The sequence below is a fragment of the Trachypithecus francoisi genome, unplaced genomic scaffold (genome assembly GCF_009764315.1).
Source record: "Trachypithecus francoisi isolate TF-2019V2 unplaced genomic scaffold, Tfra_2.0 Lachesis_group2, whole genome shotgun sequence".
Classification (NCBI taxonomy): domain Eukaryota; kingdom Metazoa; phylum Chordata; class Mammalia; order Primates; family Cercopithecidae; genus Trachypithecus; species Trachypithecus francoisi.
In genome coordinates, this window is record NW_022681465.1 from 157,563,888 (window position 1) to 157,584,135 (window position 20,248).

A 20,248-nucleotide genomic window follows, 5' to 3' on the forward strand; every position below is an offset into this window, starting at 1 on the left:
GAGGCTGAGGCAGGAAAATCGCTTGAACATGGAGGGCAGAGGTTGCAGTGAGCCAAGATTGCGTCACTGCACTCCAGCCCAGGCGACAGAGGGAGACTCCGTCTAAAAAAAAAGAAAAGAAAAGAAAAGAAAAGAAACATACCACTAAGTCTTTGAAAGGATGAAGCAGCAGCCCCAAAGGAAGTTTGGCTTTATTCAATAAGGCCTGCGTCTGAGGAATGCTAGTCAGCGTGCATCGAAATAACCTATATCAAAGTAAAGAGTATGCATCAGTTGCTGCTATGATTATTTTTGAACAAAACAACCACAAAGTTTTAAAAGGCATACATTTTAATACTGGATCAGATTACAGATGAAATATTTCAATAGATTCTCTAAAATTTTATCCTATTTAATATTTAAATCTAAGTCCTATGCAGAAATAGAGTGGATGATTATATTATATAACTAAAATATAGTCTCTTCTTGGCTTGTGTGTAAAACAGTCTAAACTATCAAATGACTTATTTTTTGTTTTGTAAGCCTAGTTGACACTGGAATTAAATTAAACTTAGGTGATGGCCCAAATTGCAAAGTTTATTTAAAAGTTCAGTTTTGCTGAAGATTCTAAATACAATTTAAAGATACCAAATTTAATTTATCAGAAATTATTGATCACACACATTTAAGCTTATGGTAAGTTTTTAGGAAGAAAAGGTATTATGTTTGTTATGAAATTAATTTTAAATGACATCAAATAAAGGATTATGTAGAATCAAATCCCTGTACTTTGGATTTTGAAGAAAGAATGTAACCACCATAATGATAATGAATATCATAATCTCATTAGAGCCGATAAGAAAAAAATCAGTTCAGGAGTTACACCTCTATTTCTTGAGGTAGGACTTTTCAAATCTCTATTAAGTAAACAAGTAAAATAGTTCTGGGCCGGCGCGGTGGCTCACGCCTGTAATCGCAGTACTTTGGAAGGCCAAGGCAGGTGGATCACGAGGTCAGGAGATCGAGACCATCCTGGCTAACACTGTGAAACCCCGTCTCTACTAAAAACACAAAAAATTAGCTGGGTGTGGCAGCGGGCGCCTGTAGTCCCAGCTACTCAGGAGGCTGAGGCAGGAGAATGGCATGAACCCGGGAGGCGGAGCTTGCAGTGAGCCGAGATCGGGCAATTGCACTCCAGTCTGGGCAACAGAGCTAGACTCTGTCTCAAAAAAATGAATAAATAAATAAAAAAGGGTTCTGGCCGGGTGCAGTAGCTCAGGCCTGTAATCCCAGCACTTTGGGAGGCCGAGGCGGGCAGCTCACGGGGTCAGGAAATTGAGACCATCCAGGCAAACACAGTGAAACCTTGTCTCTACTAAAAATACAAAAAAACTAGCTGGGTATGGTGGCGGGCGCCTGTAGTCCCAGCTTCTCGGGAGGCCGAGGCAGGAGAATGGCATGAACCCTGGGGGCGGAGCTTGCAGTGAGCAGACACTGCGCCACTGCACTCCAGCCCGGGCGGCAGAGTGAGACTGTCTCAAAAAAACAAACAAAAAAAGAGTTCTATCTTCTGTATCCAGAACTTTCATAAATTAATAATTTGTATGGCTTATTCATAACACCTGATGTGCCCCCTGCAATAAGCTAGAAAACTTTTCCAACATGCACAATGTCACATCTGAAGCCTTACTCTGGGTTACAGTTGAGTTTCTGGATGTCTTCATGTAAATTTGGAACTGGAGGCTTCAAAGGTGTTGACGGAAGCATGTTTCTTTCTTGAAGAAGATTGACAACTCTTAGACCCTCTGGATGTAGACTTAATCCACTCATGCTTGTGGTTAAATGATTAGCACCTAAGGGAGTCTACAGATATATAATTTCAAAGTAAGTAACATTTATTAAGTGTGTAGGGAAGTGGTTAATTTCTCTGTAAATAACAAAAGTGCAATCTAGATCTCTTGGCCAATCTTTTGGTTCTGGAAAAACGTATAAAGACAAAGGCTTTATGAAATATCCATTATTATTCTAATTGGTTATAAAAATGTATAATATATCTTCCTAAAACTTTCTTCATGTGTATACAGTTTAAACCAAATGGAGAAATAGGTTAAAGAAAATCCCAAAAAGTTTACCTGAGTAAAGGCTTGTGGCCCACTTGGGTAATTCAAGGAAGAGGGTGGCACTCCAGTTGCACCAGGTGGTGTTGTGTTCTGATAACCAGGCGGTAAGGAGGGATATGAATATCCAACACTTCGGCTCATTTTGGGATTCTTGTTAGTAAGCTGTGGTGTTGCTAGAAACAAGGTAACTTTTAAGTTCTATTTTATACTCCAGAATACTTGATTCATTTTTTTTTGAAAAAGGGTCTCACTATCGCCCAGGCTGCAGTACAGTGGTGCAATCACACCTCATTGCAGCCTTAACCTCCGGGACTAAAGTCATCCTCCTATGTCAACCTCCAAAATAGCTGAAACAACTGGTGTGTGCCACCATGCCTGGCTAATGTTTTTGTATGTTTTGTAGAGACGGGACTTCACCATGTTGTCCAGGCTAGGATTACAGGTATAAGCCACCATGCCTGGCCCAGAATGCTTTAAATCAACACATAAATCTAATAAAGTATAGGTATTATAACTCCAAAATTCTTTGGATAATTTAATACTTTCATTTATCAACTTTGTAAAATAAGACAAACACCAGTAACAAAGTAATAGCAATGATTAAAATCTATTTTATTTTACTTATTATTTTATTTTTCGAGATGGAGTCTCACTGTGTCGCCCAGGCTGGAATGTAGTGACACAACCTCGGCTCACTGCAACCTCCCTCTCCTGGGTTCAAGTGATTCTCCTGCTTCAGCCTCCCGAGTAGCTGGGACTACAGGTGTGTGCCACCACACCAGCTAATTTTTGTATTTTTAGTAGAGATGGGGTTTTACTATGTTGGTCAGACTGGTCACAAACTCCTTGACCTCAGGTGATCCGCCTGTCTTGGCCTCCCAAAGTGCTGGGATTACAGTCACTGTGCCTGGCCAAAAATCTTCTTAATAGATTTATACTAGTTAATATTTTATACTATAGTAGTAGACATGAAAACTAGTTTGCACAGTTAATTTACTTTCATATTGGCTGGGTGTGGTGGCTCATGCCTGTAATCCCAGGACTTTGGGAGGTTAAGGTGGGCGGATCACTTGAGGTCAGGAGTTCGAGACCAGCCTGGCCAACATAGTGAAATCCCATCACTATCAAAAAATACAAAAATTACCCGGGTGTGTGGTGGCATGCGCCTGTAGTACCAGCTACTTGGGAGGCTGAGGTGGTAGAACTGCTTGAATCTAGGAGGCGGAGATGAGCCAAGATTGTGCCCATCGCATTCCAGCCTGGACGACAGAGGGAAACTCTGTCACACACACACACAAAAACCAACAAAACAAAAGAATAGTTAATTATTTTTATATCATGTACCAAGTTTTGTATTCAGACTAAAATTCTAATTTAAAACAACTTTAATTAAAACATCCTAGCAGCTGGGCGTGGTGGCTCACGCCTGTAATCCCAGTACTTTGGGAGGCTGAGGTGGGAGGATCATGAGGTCAGGAGATCGAGACCATCCTGGCCAACATGGGGAAACCCCATCTCTACTAAAAATACAAACAATTAGCCAGGCGTGGTGGCAGAAGCCTGTAGTTCCAGCTACTCGGGAGGCTGAGGCAGGAGAATGGTGTGAATCGGGAGGCGGAGCTTGCAGTGAGCCAAGATCACACCACTGCACTCCAGCCTGGGCGACAGAGCGAGACTCCGTCTCAAAAAAAAAAAAAAAAATCCTAGCAGGGCGAGGTGGCTCACACCTGTAATCCCAGCACTTTGGGAGGCCAAGGTAGGTGGATTGAGGCCAAGGTCAGGAGATCAAGACTATCCTGGCCAACGTGGTTAAATCCCATCTCTACTAAAAATGCAAAAATTAGCTGGGCGTGGTGGCACGTGCCTGTAATCCCAGCTACTTGGGTGGCTGAGGCAGGAGAATCGATTGAACCAGGGAGTTGGAGGTTGCAGTGAGCCAGGATCACACCACTGCACTCCAATCTGGGTGACAGAGCAAGAATCCGTCTCAGGAAAAAAAAAAAAAATTCCTAAATGGGCCATGTGAGGTGGTTCATGTCTGTAATCCCAGCAAATCGGGGAACCAAGGCAGGAGGAATCTCTTCAAGCCAAGGGTTCGAGACCAGCCCAGGCAATATATCGAGACCCAGCCCCCCATCTCTACAAAAATAAAAAAACTAGCCTGGCATGGTACCATATGCTTGTAGTCACTGCTACTCCAGGAGGGTGAGGTAGAAGATCACACGAGCCCAGGAGTTTGAGACTGCAGTGAGCTATAATGGTGCTACTGCACTTGAGCCTGGGTGACAGAAAAAAAATTCTAAAAGTACTCTATAGTCAAAACATACTAATAATAAATCCATGATCCCAATTCTGACAAGAAGAAAAACTTAACAAAAAATCTAACGCATAGAAATAAAAAATGTTAAATAGTAGAGCCAGATGTTGTGGCGCATGCCTATTATCCCAACACTTTCGGCGGCCAAAATGGGCAGATTGCTGGAGCCCAGGAATTCAAGGCCACCCTGGGTAACATGGTGAAACCCTGACTCTACAAAAAATACAAAAATTAGCCAGGGCCTGGGCATGGTGGCTCATGCCTATAATCCCAGCACTTTGGGAGGCTGAGGCGGGCAGATCATTTAAGGTCAGGAGTTAGAGAACAGCCTGGCCAACATGGTGAAACCCTGTCTCTACCAAAAGTACAAAAATTAGCAGGGTGTGGTGGCAGGTGCCTCTAACACCAGCTAACTGGGAGGCTTAAGCGGGAGAGTCACTTGAACCTGGGAGGCAGAGGCTGCAGTGAACCGAGATCTTGCCACTGCACTCCCGCCTGAGCAACAGAGTGAGACTCAATGTCAAAAAGCAAAAACAAAAACAAAAAGCTGGAAATTGTGGCACATGGCTATAGTCCCAGCTACTCAGGAGGCTGAGGTGGGAGGACTGCTTGAGTCCAGGAGACTAAGGCTGCAGTGAGCCATGATCGCACCACTGCACTCCAGCCTAAGCGACAGAGTGAAACCCTGTGTCCAAAAAATAAATAAATAAATAAATAAGTTAATAGTATGTATGGCTACATGATCATGAAGTTACCTTCTTAGTTTCCTATATATTCATACAAGTACCACATATTATTTCTATAATTAGAAAAAAGAGATTAAAAAAAAAAACTTTCATAGCATCTCACCCAATAAGCCACCTCCTTCAATCTCATCGTAACTACTGTGGACCACCATAGATCCGTTATTGGTAGTTGATGTAATACCTAAAAAGGAAGTTCATCAACAAGATTTTAATTAGAATGAGTATTACAATCTCTGTATGATTTGAACTAATATCCAAAATTTTAAATAATTTTCTAAACAACAAATAATTTAAAACTACAGCCTATTAACAACATCAAAAATCCAAGTTTTTACATATACAATAGTTTCAAGTAATTTAGCTGCAACTTCAGGGAAAGGAAACATGAGTCTTTGGAAAGAGTCTTTTTTCACCTTGCATTGTGCCTAAGCCAAAGGCCGAAATAACAAGGCTTTTTCAAAACCTACTCCACCAAAATAACTTCTAGCAAAAGATGGCCCTTTATGAAGTTTGTAAAATTATGTACCATCTGAAAGATTTCAGCAGTTGTGAGAGCTGCATTAAAAACTTCTAAGGAGCTGTACACAATGAAAAAAATTATCAAAATCAAAACTACCTAAAGAAAAAGAGGCCAGGTGCAGTGGCTCACGCCTGTAATCCCAGCACTTTGGGAGGCCAAAGCAGGCGGATCACGAGGTCAGGAGTTAGAGATCAGCTTGGCCAACATGGGGAAACCCTGTCTCTACTAAAAATACAAAAAAAAATTAGCTGGGCATGGTGGCACGTGCCTGTAATCAGCTACTCAGGAGGCTGAGGCAGAAGAATTGCTTGAACCTGGGAGACAGAGGTTGCTGTGAGCCAAGATTGTGCCACTGCATTCCAGCCTGGGCGACAGAGTGAAACTCCATCTCAAAAAGCAAACAAAAGAAGAAAGTAAAATTATGAGGAACAAAGACCTTATTTTCTTTTATTTTCTTTTTTTTTTTTTTTTTTTTGAGATGGAGTCTCACTCCGTTGCCCAGGCTGGAGTACAGTGTTGCGATCTCAGCTCACTGCAACCTCCACCTCCTGGGTTCAAGGGATTCTCCTGCCTCAGCCTCCTGAGTAGCTGGGACTACATGCATGTGCCACCACGCCCGGCTAATTTTTTGTATTTTAGTAGAGACAGGGTTTCACCATGTTGGCCAGGATGGCCTCAAACTCTTGGCCTCAGGATCCGCCCACCTTGGCCTCCCAAAGTGCTGGGATTACAGGCATGAGCCATCGTGCCCAGCCCTTATTTTCAAAATATCTAACAAAGAGAGTAGAATCCAAAATTAATTTGAAGATGATATAAATGAATTAGAACAACTGCTTTAAGTCCAGAGGACAACCACTAAAATAGAACTAACATCTTAACATCTCTTCTCCCAAAATTATACAGGATTAAAGACAAATGCCAGGGACATCTGTTTATGAGAACTAAATATTTATTTCCAGTTACCTCTACTAAGTATGAGCTCTAATTCAGGAATAGAAGAAACTAAATTCAGTGAATGGTATTAACCTCTAGCACCTAAGTACAAAACTGCTAACTTCAATGACCGTATTAACACGAAGTAGATAAATTTAATGGTTTAGTCAGTAACTTCTTTTCAGTTCTCAAGACCAACATGACTTTAGCCATGAATTTGTAACAGAAAATCACGGTAAAACTTTTAGCAGAAACAAAAACATTGAGCATATTGTGAATTATTTTTAGTTGTTAAAAAAGGTAGGTAAGGCCGGGCGCGGTGGCTCAAGCCTGTAATCCCAGCACTTTGGGAGGCCGAGACGGGCGGATCACGAGGTCAGGAGATCGAGACCATCCTGGCTAACACTGTGAAACCCCGTCTCTACTAAAAAAATACAAAAAACTAGCCGGGCGAAGTGGCGGGCGCCTGTAGTCCCAGCTACTCGGGAGGCTGAGGCAGGAGAATGGCGTGAACCCGGGAGGCGGAGCTTGCAGTGAGCTGAGATCCGGCCACTGCACTCCAGCCCTGGCGACAGAGCGAGACTCTGTCTCAAAAAAAAAAAAAAAAAAAAGGTAGGTAAGGTGTGGACGCTTACACCTGTAATCCCAGCACTTTGGGAGGCCAAGGCAGGCAGATCACTTGAGCTCCAGAGTTCACACCAGCCTAGGCAACATGGGAAAACCCTATCTTTACTGAAAATACAAAAATTAGCCAGGTGTGGTGGTGCATGCCTGTAATCTCAGCTACTCAGGAGACTGAGGCACAAGAATCGCTCGAACCTGGGAGGCAGAAGATGCAGTGAGCCAAGATTCTTTCACCGCACTCCAGCATGGGAAACAGAACTCCAGCCTGGGCAACAGAGTGAGACTTATGTCTCAAAAATAAATAAAATAAAATAAAATGGTAGCTGGGTGTGGTGGTACACACCTGTAGTTCCAGACCAGGAGACTGCAGCTTTCGTGAGCTATGATGGCACCTCTGCATTCCAGCCTGTGTGACAGAGTAAACTGTATCTCTTTAAATTTTTTTTTCTTATTTAAATATTTATTGTAACTTGATTTTCAAAGTACTATTGTGGCAACCAATGAGACAATGCTTCATCATTTTGTTCCTTTTTTTTTTTTTTTTTGAGACTGAGTCTTACTCTGTCACCCAGGCTGGAGTACTGTGGTGCGATCTCAGCTCACTGCAACATCCACCTCTCGGGTTCAAGTGATTCTCCTGCCTCAGTCTCCTGAATAATTGGGATTACAGGCACATGCCACCATGTCTGGCTAATTTTTGTATTTTTATTTTTTATTATTTTTATTTTTTTTGAGACAGTCTTGCTCTGTTGCCCAGGCTGGAGTGCAGTGGGCAACACTGGAGTGCCTTACGGGTTCAAGTCATTCTCCTGTCTCAGCCTCCCAGGTAGCTGGGATTACAGGTACCCACCACCATTCCTGGCTAATTTGGATTTTGTTTTTTTTTTTTTGAGATGGAGTTTCACTCTTGTCACCCAGGCTGGAGTGTAATGGTGCCATCTTGGCTCACTGCAACCTCTGCCTCCCAGGTTCAAGCGATTCTCCTGCCTCAGCCTCCTGAGTAGCTGGGATTACAGGCGCCTGCCACTATGCCCAGCTAATTTTTGTATTTTTAGTATAGACAGAGTTTTGCCATGTTGGCCAGGCTGGTCTGGACTTCCTGACCTCAGGTGATCCGCCCACCTTGGCCAACCAAAGTGCTGGAATTACAGGCGTGAGCCACCGCACCTGGCCTTAATTTTTGTATATTTAGTAGAGATGGGGTTTCACCCCCTTGGCCAGGCTGGTCTCAAACTCCTGACCTAAGGTGATGTGCCCACCTCGGCCTCCCAAAGTGTTGGGATTGAAGACATGAGCCACCACGCCTGGCCTTGTTACTCAATGCTAGCATTATTCTTTTCCCTACTTACAATACTTAATGTAATGCTAGAAGAAAACACAAAAATGATAATATTGATTGTATTCAGTAGTATAATATGGGCAATGTTTTTACCCCCTCATCTGCTTCCCTATTTCTACATCTTGCTGCAATGATTATATTACTGCTAAAATCAAAAGTAATTCTCCTGCCTCAGCTGCCCAAGTAGCTGGGATTACAGGCACGTGCCAGCACGCCTGGCTAATGTTTGTATTTTTAGTAGAGACGGGGTTTCACCATGTTGGCCAGGCTGGTCTCAAACTCCTGACCTCAAGTGATCCACCCACCTTGGCCTCCCAAAATGCTAGGATTACAGAGGTGAGCCACTGCGCCAGCCTAAAACCAAATTTCTTACTTTACAAAATATCTTATTTAAATGAACACTTTTATTTCCATTACATCCCAAGATGATGCTTTAAAATATTTTACTTATATAAAACTACATGTAGCTGACATTGATTTTAGGGAGGGGAAAATCAAACTTCAAAAGCTTGTATTTTTCCACTGCTTGTATAAATGACTTTTATTTAGTTTCATAAGTATGTGTTAACATTTACAATAATAGTGGCAATCAAAATACATCTTGAATGAAAAGGGTCAATATTTTAAAAGGATATTCCTAACATTCTAATGTCATGTCAAGAAAAGTAATAATTCTTCTCTTGCATGCACCTCCAAAAGCCACCTGACTTTATAACCATGATTTTTTAAAAATCTGCATAGCAACAAAAAAAGTAACAAAACGCTAAAAGATTTTTTCCCAATAGTAGTCACAGTCTAGCGGATGGCAATGGAATTCCTGAGGAACTTTAAACTGTAAATTCCTGTAGCCCATCCCTAACCAAAACTAGATTTTCTGGAAAAACTGTGATTTTAATGCACAGAATTCAGCTAATATTCATCTTTCTACCCTAAATCAAAACTCGAGGACTTGACTTTGCTTCTTGGTTCACTTACCTTCTTGGTTGACAGCCAAATTAAATGAGGGCTGGGGTACATCTCTATATGATGATGTCTGGGGCATGAGGGCCCTTATTGGGGGTGGGCCTCCAGCTGGAGGGGGCCCATGAGGAGCTCCTGGTTGAAAAGTTGTAGGCAGAGGTGGATTCGCTAAGGGAGGTACAGAAGAACCTATGGAAACATCAGTTTTTCACACGTTACTTAAAAACTCAAGACTTTGGCCAAAACCAGCCTTTTACCAAAGCTGAGTAACTTCTAAACTTACATTTAAATTATAATCACCAAAGAGTTACCAGAAACATGTTAACTTCCTAAATTTGTAATATTTTTCAATCTACATGCATATTTCACAAATTTCTCCTCCCTCCCTCCCTCCTTTCTTTCTTTCTTTCTTTCTTTCTCTTTCTCTTTTTCTTTTTCTTTTTTTTGTCACCCAGGCTGGAGTGCAATAGCGTTATCTCAGTTCACTGCAACCTCCACCTCCCGGGTTCAAGAGATTCCCCTGCCTCAGCCTCCTGAGTAGCTGGGACTATAGGCACGCGAAACCATGCCCAGCGAATTTTTTGTATTTTTAGTAGAGGCAGCGTTTCACCATGTTGGCCAGGCTGGTTTCGAACTCCTGACCTCAGGCGATTTGCCCACCTTGGCCTCCCAAAGTGCTGAGATTACAGGCATGAGCCACTGCACCCGCCCCGTATTTTACAAATTTCTAACTCTCCCCTACCAGGCCTCTTACCGGTCAATTATTAAAGCAGAGTAAATATAAAATTTGGATTAAATCACTTCTAGAGTAGATACATTGCCCTGTTTGTTTTTATTATTATTACTTTAAATTTTAATATAATAGAGATGGGGGTCTCATTTTGTTGCCCAGGCAGATCTTGAATTCCGGGGCGCCAGTGATCCTCCTGTCTTGGCCTTCCAAAGTGCTGGGATTACAGGCATGGTAAGCCACTGTACGGGGCCAGCCCTGTTTATTAATTTTTCATTAACTGATCATTAGGTTCAATAGGCCATGTGACATATTCTAGTACAAATTAACATGAATAAATTTTTAATGTTATTAATTTTGTAATATTTTGTTAATTTTGTTTACCAACATAGTTTGTTCCATTAACATCAACTAAGTTTAGAGTGAGACGAAAAATAGAGAGCCGGGCCAGGCACAGTGGATCACCTGTGGTCAAGAGTTCAAGACAAGCCTGGCCAACATGGTCAAACCCTATCTCCACTAAAAATACAAAAAATTAGCCCGGCGTGGTGGTGGGCACCTGTAATCCCAGCTACTTAGAAAGCTGAGGCAGGAGAATCACTTGAACCTGGGAGGCGGACATTGCAGTGAGCTGAGATCTCGTCACTGCACTCCAGTCTAGGCAGCAAGAGCGAAACTGTCTCAAAATACATAAATAAAAATAAATAAAAATACAGGGCCAGGAACAGTGGTTCATGTCTATAATCCCAGGACTTTAGGAGACCAAGGCAGAAGGAACACTTTTTTAAAATTCTGAGACGAAGTCTCGTTCTTGTTCCCCAGGCTGGAGTATAATGGCGCGATCTCGGCTCACTGAAACCTCCACCTCCCGGGCTCAAGCGATTATCCTACCTCAGCCTCCAGGAGCAGCTGGGTCCACAGGTGCGTGCCACCACACCTGGTTAATTTTTGTATTTTTGGTAGAGACGGGGTTTCACCATATTGGCCAGGTTGGAGGCTGATCTCGAACTCCTGACCTCGTAATCCACCTGCCTCGGCCTCCCAAAGTACTGGGATTACAGGTGTGAGCCACTGTGCTCGGCCTGAAATTTTTCGAAATGTTTCACCAATACTGTTAAATTCTCCAGAATCAAGTTGAAAAATTGCCTATTAGGCTGGGCGCAGAGCAAGGCTCCATCTCAAAAAAAAAGAAAAATTTCCTATTACTGAACCTTACAACTGCTAACAAGACTATCAGTGCCTGTTGACAAAACTGAAGACAAAGATTATTGCCATGTAACTCCCTTATCAAAGAAGTGGTCACACATATCTATGGCAGTATAGACAAGTCAAAGGAACAAAGGGGCAAGGTACATTGCCAACTCAGCATGAACAAGAGTGTAAGATACATCTGGCCACAAAGATGTAACAACTGACAACCTAATGTTTAACAGAATAAAAGTAAATGTACAGAGATTTTCACAGCTTTTAGAAGACTGTTTTTGAACAGATAATCATATATTTCATAAAATGAACATTTTTTTTAAGTTGAATAATTTTTATGACACCGATAGCTGGAGTTTCAGAGTCTGCCATCTCAGCCCCTAAATGAGTGTAATGATGTTTAAAGGTGGCCTATCAAAAAAATTCAGGAAAATTTAATATATGAACTAAAAACTTAGTATAACCTAGATAATCACAGTTTTGTTACCAGACTATCAGGTACCAACCATCAGTTATGAGTTGGAAAAACAAAAAAAAAATGAGGAATTTGAAGGTTCTTTTAAGGTTCAAATGAGAAAAAAGAAGGTTATTTTTGGGGCTCATTTTATTAGTTCATACGTTTTTATTTTTCCTTCTTTCATAAGTTTCAGCACTTTTTTTTTTTTTTTGAGATGTAGTCTCGCTCTGTCGCCCAGACTGGAGCGCAGTGGTGCAATCTCAGCTCACCGCAATCTCCGCCTCCCGGGTTCAAGCAATTCTTCTGCCTCAGTCTCCTGAGTAGCTGGGATTACAGGCACGTGCCACCACGCTTGACTAATTTTTGTATTTTTAGTAGACATGGGGTTTTCACCATGTTGGCCAGGCTGGTCTCAAACTCCTGCCCTCAGGTGATCCACCCGCCTCAGCCTCCCAAAGTGCTGGGATTACAGGCGTGAGCCACCACGCCCAGCCTCAGCACTTATTTATGTTTCTCTCACCAAATCTGTAGTGGAGACAAGGTACTCTGAGGGTTTCTATTATAGCTAAAGAAATTTCAGATGATTGATAATGTACCTTTTTAAGAGAAGCTATACCTACTTTTAAACAGTTTTTATTTATTTATTTTTAAATAAAATTATTTACAAAAAATAGAGATAGGGTCTCACTATTTTGCTCAGCCTTGTCTTTAACTCCTGGCCTCAAGTGGATCCTCCTGCCTCGGCCTCCCAAAGTGCTAGAATTATAGGTGTGAGCTACCATGCCTGGCCCTTAGTTTTTAAATACATGTTTTCCCAAACTACTTTATTGTGGCTTTGGGCAAATTACTCAAGTCTTATACTTTAGATCTCTAAGAGATTGTTATGAAGATTAAACAAGATAACACATGCCTGGCTAGGTGGCTCACACCTGTTATCCCAGAACTTTAGGAATCCCAGGCAGCAGGATTGCTTGAAGTCAACAGTTACAGTGAGCTATGTTGCAGTTAAGTGAGCTATGATCGTGCCACCCTACTCTACCCTGGGCGACAGGGTAAGACCCCGTCTGTACAAAAAAATAAAGAACAAAAGATTAGCCAGGCACTGTGGCATGCCTACTCAGGGAGGTGAGGCGGGAGGATAGCTTGAGTCCAGGAGTTTGATGACAACAGTGAGCTAGGATTGTGAAAAAGCACTCCAGCCCGGGAAACAGAGAGACAGCCTATCTCTAAAAAATAAAAAGCAAAACAGAAAAACAGATAATGATATAAAAGTTTGATAGAGCCTGGAAAATAATACGGATAACATTTTTTTTAATAATTTTTTTTTTAGACAGAGTCTCACTCTGTCACCTAGGCTGGAGTGCAGTGGCATAATCATAGCTCACTGCAGCCTTAACTGCCTGAGCTCAAGCAATTCTCCCACCTCAGTCCCCCAAGTAGCTGAGACTACATATTCATTCATTCAAGTGATTTACGTGTGCCACCATATTCATTCATTTCAAGTGACTGATGCTCACTCATGGTATCAAATGAATTAGAACAAAAGTAACATGAAGAATTTTGGCTCTAGTAATTGCAGGTCAGAAGATTTCCACAAAGAAACCTAAGTTTCTAGAAGCAACTTTAATCTTTTTTTTTTTTTTCTTTTGAGACGGAGTCTTGCTCTGTCGCCCAGGCTGGAGTGCAGTGGCCGGATCTCAGCTCACTGCAAGCTCTGCCTCCCGGGTTTACGCCATTCTCCTGCCTCAGACTCCCAAGTAGCTGGGACTACAGGCGCCTGCCATCTCGCCCGGCTAGTTTTTTATATTTTTTAGTAGAGACGGGGTTTCACCGTATTAGCCAGGATGGTCTCGATCTCCTGACCTCGTGATCTGCCCGTCTCAGCCTCCCAAAGTGCTGGGATTACAGGCTTGAGCCACCGCGCCCGGCCAACAACTTTAATCTTTACAAGGCCAAAATGCATTCACCAGGGCCAATGTCTGATCAAAGGCTTGGAAAAATAAAGTTTCAGCCATTAACAATTTACTAAGCCTGATGGAGTATATGCCATATACATGAGTTTAAAAAGGTAACTATTGATATTAGTATTTCACTTGGAAGCCTTCACTAGTTCATAAACTTGAGGATGTCTGCTGAAAAGCATCAACCTGAAGATCCCAATACATAATTTTAAATGCTTTTCAAAGAAATACTACTAATGTTAATAAATGTGGCTGGGGTCAGGCACAGTGGCTCACGCCTGTAATCCCAGCACTTTGGGAGGCGAGGCGGGTGGATCACAAGGTCAGCAAATCGAGACCATCCTGGCTGACACGGTGAGACCCCGTCTCTACCAAAAATACAAAAAATTAGCCAGGCGTGTTGGCAGGCACCTATAGTCCCAGCTACTCAGGAGGCGGAGGCAGGAGAATGGCATGAACCCGGAAGGCGCAGGTTGCAGTGAGCCAAGATCGCGCCATTGCACTCCAGCCTGGGAGACAGAGTGGCACTCTGTCTTAAAATAAATAAATAAATAAATAAATAAATATGGCCAGGCGTGGTGGCTCACACCTGTAATTCTAGCACTTTGGGAGGCTGAGGTGGGTCGATTACCTGAGGTCAGGAGTTCAAGACCAGCCTGGCCAACATGGTGAAACCCCATCTCTACTAAAGTACAAAAAGTTAGCTAGGTGCAGTGGCACGTGCCTGTAATCCCATAATCCCAGCTACTTTGGAGGCTGAGGCAGGAGAATCGCTTGAACCCGGTAGGCAGAGGTTGCAGTGAGCCGAGATCATGCCATTGCACTCAGCATGGGCTACACAGCAAGACTGTGTAAAAAAAAAAAAAAAAAAAGTCTTAAAAAAAAAAAGTGTAACACCTTGCTGATTTTAATAGCAAAAAAGGAAAAGTCCAACCAAACACTGAAGTTAAAAGATAAAATGATCAAAGTCAGTCTAAGAATACATAATATGTAGCTTTGTCCTCAAGCTGATGTACAGATTCAACACAATCTCTATGAAAACCCAGCTATCAGCCAGGTGCAATGGCTCACACCTGTAATCCTAGCACTTTGGGAGGCAGAGGCGAGTGGATTACCTGAGGTCAAGAGTTCGAGACCAGCCTGGCCAACATGGTAAAACCCTGTCTCTACTAAAACAAATACAAATAGCTGGGTGTGGTGGCGGGCACCTGTAATCCCAGCTACTTGGGAGGCTGAGGCAGGAGAATCGTTTGAACCAGGAGGTGGAGGTTGCAGTGAGTCAAGATCGCACTATTGCACTCCAGCCTGGGCGAAAAGAGCAAAACTCTGTCTCAAAAAAGAAAAAAAAAAACCCACAAAACCCATCTCTACTAAAATTACAAAAATCGGCCGAGCATGCTGGTCACGCCTGTGGTCCCAGGGGAGGCTGAGGCAGGAGAATCACTTGAACCCAGAAGGCAGAGGTTGCAGTAAGCTGAGATTGTGCCACTGCATTCCAGCCTGGGTGACCCATCTCAAAAAAAAAAAAAAAAACTACTAATGAGTGTTACAGCTTACTTAATTTGTCTAGCAGGCTTTCTGGTTTTTGCTGGAAAGCCGAAAAACAAAAAACAACAACAAAAAACTACTAATAATTTTAAAAGTCATATTTTCCATATGGTTTTCAGGCTTCAAGTATTATTTCAAATATCTAAATAAGCAGAAGTTTCACATGTCTACATTTTAAGCACTTCTATAAGAATACTACCTGACTTTACGAAGCTATTTTGAAGTGAAGGATATCCAGAAGAAACATATTGATGATTTGTGGTTAAGCTTGTATTTCCAGATACAGTTGGTTGGGATGATGCAGGAGGACAATGGTTTGTTTGTGTGGCTGTGGATGGATAGTTATATTGCCAATTCAAAGGTGGTGGCAGGTTGGCTCCAGGAAGAAAGCTACTAGAAGGCATTGGTGTAGTAGATGAGTTCTGAGAAGTAGGTAATGGCATTCGGGGAGCAGGACCACTATGAAGCAAAGGTGTCACTGGATTAGAGGCCACAGGTGGTCTATTAAGAGTCTGCCCAGATCCCTGAGAACCACCATAGTTAGACTGTCCAGAGACTGGATTCAAAGTCTTTGCTGGTATTGGATGAGAGTAGGATCCTGGAAGCTGGAAATTGTATCCTTGGCTCACTGACTCTTGTGAAGACAGCAATGCATTTTGGACAGGACCTTCCAATAAAAGGAGGACAAATTAGTCTTACCAAAGAATATAGCAACACCTTAAAAAATAAAGTAAAACATATATTCTTACGGTCAGCAATAAAAACACATAACCCAATTAAAAAATAAGCAAAGGACTTTCATAACAGAAATGCAAATGAAAACCACAGTGAAGGCCAGCGCAGTGGCTCACATCTGTAATCCCAGCACTTTGGGAGGCCAAGGCAGGTGGATAGCTTGAGCCCAGGAGTTCAAGACTAGCCTGGGCAACATGGTGAAACCCCATGCCTATAAAAAATACAAAAAGTAGCCAGCCTTGATGGTGTGCACCTGTAGTCCTAGCTACTTGGGGGGCTGAGGCAGGAGAATCGCTTGAACCCAGGAGGTCAAGGCTGCAGTGAGCCAAGGTCACACCACTGCACTCCAGCCTGGATGACAAAAAAAAAAAAAAAAAGATGGACTAAACAGTAGCAAGTAACAGAGTGAATACAGAGATGTCTGAATAAATGAAAACATTTGTAAAAAATTAATATATAAGCATATGCTGGGTTGCTTGGATAAAAACAGGCCATCTCACAGCCTGATGTTGCCACAAGATATCCTGGCCTATCTTGTGTAATTGTGTATTTGTATAATTGTAATACAAATATGAAACAGTTTCATATTTGTATTACAATTTTATTTATTTACTTATTGATTGATTGATTGAGACAGCACCTCACTCTGTTGTCCAAGCTGGAGTACAGTGGCACCATCGTGGCTCACTGCAGCTCTGACCTCCTGGGCTCAAGCGATCCTCTCATCCAAGCCTCCTGACGAAGCTGGGACTACAGGCATGCGCCACCACGCCTGCTTAACTTTTTTTTCTGGTAGAGACATAGACTCACTATGTTGCCCAGGCTGGTCTCAAATTCCTGAGGTCAAGTAATCCTCCTGCCTCAGCCTCTATAAGTGCTAGGATTACAGGCATGAGCAAACAGGTTGTATTTACAATCTTATCACAAGCTAATATGCTAAAGAGGTGCCTTCAAGCCAGGTGCAGCCAAGTGAAAGCCAAATACCACCAAAATGTACAAAATAAGCAAAAATTTGACAGGTCCATAAAGATGAAAAGATGCCAGGCATGGTGGCTCACACCTATAATCCCAACACTTTGGGAGGCCAAGGTGGGCAGATAGCTTGAGATCAGGAGTTCAAGACCAGCCTGGACATAATAGTAAGACCTCGTCTCTATAAAAATTGTAAGAATTAGTAGGGCACGGTGGCACATGCCTGTAAGCCCCAGCTACTTGGGGCTGAAGCAGGAGGATCACTGAGTGCAGGAGGTTAAGGCTGCAGGGAGCTGTGTTCACACCACTGCACTCCAGCCTCTGTGACAAAGTGAGACCCTGTCTCCGTCTCGAAAAAAAAAAAAAAGTATGAGGTCATAAGGCCAACTGGCAGGAAGACAGATACAAAAGAACTTGTTTTGTGGTAGTCACCATCATAGACCTACTGTGAGTAACTATTATATGAAAAATTTTTTTCTGACCTCCCTCCCCACTATGTGAAAATCATGTATGGATCAATTACAAGCAGTTCACAAAAAGTGTAATAATAAATATATAATGACACGTTCACTAAATGGAAAACTTTTTTAAAGTCTGAAGTCATTACTAAGTAGCCCATCAAAACAATGGGTCAGTGAGGCCAGGCACAGTGGCTCACGCCTGTAATCCCAGCACCTTGGGAGGCCGAGGCAGGTGGATCACGAGGTCAGGAGATCGAGATCATCCTGGCTAACACGGTGAAACCCTGTCTCTACTAAAAATACAAAAAATTAGCCGGGCGTGGTGACGGGCATGTGTAGTCCCAGCTACTCGAGAGGCTGAGGCAGGAGAATGGTGTGAACCCAGGAGGCGGAGCTTGCAGTGAGCGGAGATCGCGCCACTGCACTCCAGCCTGGGCAACAGAGCGAGACTCTGTCTCAAAATAAATAAATAATAAATAAATAAATAAATAAAAATAATAATGGGTCAGTGATTATGAAGGGGTCCAGAATACACTACTATGGCATAAAAAATCATTTTAAGCAGAAGGCATTTGAGTTTCTAAAATCTCTTATCTGCCTAAAACGGAGACTTCCAAAAGAACTCAATTGTCATAATCTACTTCCCAGGGGCAACCAGGAAAGATATCAATCTGACTCATGACCTGAGATGAGAAATATCCACACCACACCTAAACAGACATCATCACAAAACTATCATATCTATTCTAAGAGCCCATTTATCCTTCCTATAAGTCTGTTTTCCAGTAAATGTCCTTTTCCCCACCCCACCCTTCCCCTGTTAAAATGGTATAGAGGTTGGGCATGGTGGCTCATGCCTGTAATCCCAGCACACTTGAGGCCAAAGCAGAACTACTTGAGCTGAGGAGTGGAAGACCAGCCTGGGCAACATAGCAAGACTCCATTTCTACAAAAAAAAAAAAATTAAAAATTAAAAAATTAGCCAGGAGTGGTGGCACACGGCTGTAGACCTAGCTTCTCAGGAGGCTGAGGCAAGAGGACTGCTTGAGCCCAGGAATTTGACTTCAGTGAGCTATAATCAAGCATTCCACCCTGGGCTACAGAGTGAGAACGTGTGTCAAAAACAAAAAGGAAAAAGTGAGCATGATAGTCACCCAGATAATGTTCCAACATATTCAAAATTAAAACAATCAAATCAATTGTGGTTTCAAACAAAATGTAGCATATTGTTTAATGTTTTAAAATTGAATTATATTGCTTTTTATTTTTTATTTTTTTGAGACGGAGTCTCGCTGTGTTGCCCAAGTTAAAGTGCAGTGGTGTGATCTCAGCTCACTGCAACCTCTGCCTCCTGGGTTCAGGCGATTCTCCTGCCTCACTCAGCCTCTTGAGTAGCTGGGATTACAGGCGTGCACCACCACGTCTGGCTAATTTTTGTATTTTTAGTAGAGACGGGATTTCACCATGTTGGTCAGGCTGTTCTTGAACTTCTGACCTCAAGTGATCTGGCCACCTTGGCCTCCCAAAGTGCTGGGATTACAGGCGTGAGCCACCATGTCCAGCCATTTGTTGATATTTTTAATGTTTGGTTTTATAATAGTACAATAGCTGTAAACCTATGAAGTTTACATCTAGCTTTGTGTTTGCATATACGCATTTAATAAAAACTTTTGCCAGGCACGTTGGCTTAATCTTGTAATCCAAGTATTTTGAAAGGCCAAGGCAGGAGCACGGCTTGACCTCAGAAGTTCAAGAACAACCTGGGTAATATAGTGAGACACCATCTCTACAAAAAAATAAATAATTAGCCAGTACTTGGGAGGCTGAGGCAGAAGGATCACTTGAACCCAAGAGATCAAGCCTGCAGTTGGCTGTGATCATGCCCCTGCACTCTAGCCTAGGCAACGAGTAAGAACCTGTCTCAGAAGTAAAATAAATAAATAAATAATTTAACATTGGGATGGCAGAGAAATATTTAGTAGCTATACATTACTCAAATTTTTAAAAAACTGATTTGAGGAAATAGTACTCATGGGATTTTAAGTGGAATTGAATATGGGTGATGAAGAGAGGAAGGAAAGAATCTAGGATGACTCCTAGGTTTCTTTTCTTTTTTTTTTTTTTTTTTTTTTTTTTTGAGACGGAGTCTCGCTCTGTCTCCCGGCTGGAGTGCAGTGGCCGGATCTCAGCTCACTGCAAGCTCCGCCTCCCAGGTTTACGCCATTCTCCTGCCTCAGCCTCCCGAGTAGCTGGGACTACAGGCGCCTGCCACCTCGCCCGGCTAATTTTTTTGTATTTTTAGTAGAGACGGGGTTTCACCGTGTTAGCCAGGATGGTCTCGATCTCCTGACCTCGTGATCCGCCCGTCTCGGCCTCCCAAAGTGCTGGGATTACAGGCTTGAGCCACCGCGCCCGGCCGACTCCTAGGTTTCTGACCTGAGCAATCTGGTGGATGGCTGTGTTTATTCATTTGAACAGAAAGAGAAAAGAATAGAAATGTAGGCCAGGCATGGTGGCTCATGCCTGTAATCCCAGCACTTTAGAAAGTCAAGGTGGGAGGATCACTTGAGGCCAAGAGTTTGAGACCAGCTTGGGCAATATGGCAAGTCCCTATCTCTACAAAATATATGTTTTGGTTGTGTA

The 20,248-nt window shown here is 42.6% G+C and overlaps 1 protein-coding gene and 1 non-coding gene across 4 annotated transcripts in view; one reads left to right on the forward strand and one right to left on the reverse strand.

Moving 5' to 3' along the window:
- Window positions 1-20,248, reverse strand: part of SEC24A (SEC24 homolog A, COPII coat complex component) — an 89,433-nt gene that overhangs the window by 61,456 nt on the left and 7,729 nt on the right. For 2 of the 3 annotated variants that reach the window (XM_033181177.1, XM_033181179.1), the window contains exons 2-7: window positions 15,637-16,104; window positions 9,554-9,727; window positions 5,266-5,343; window positions 2,112-2,272; window positions 1,670-1,842; window positions 143-245 (exon numbers count right to left, since the gene is read on the reverse strand). In XM_033181177.1, the coding sequence (XP_033037068.1) occupies window positions 143-245; window positions 1,670-1,842; window positions 2,112-2,272; window positions 5,266-5,343; window positions 9,554-9,727; window positions 15,637-16,104 (1,157 nt within the window). The remainder of the gene's footprint in view (window positions 1-142; window positions 246-1,669; window positions 1,843-2,111; window positions 2,273-5,265; window positions 5,344-9,553; window positions 9,728-15,636; window positions 16,105-20,248) is intronic. The other variant, XM_033181178.1, reaches the window with a different exon arrangement.
- LOC117066228 lies at window positions 15,431-15,490 on the forward strand. The gene has a single exon (XR_004430213.1). It is a non-coding gene; the product is annotated as a U7 small nuclear RNA (small nuclear RNA).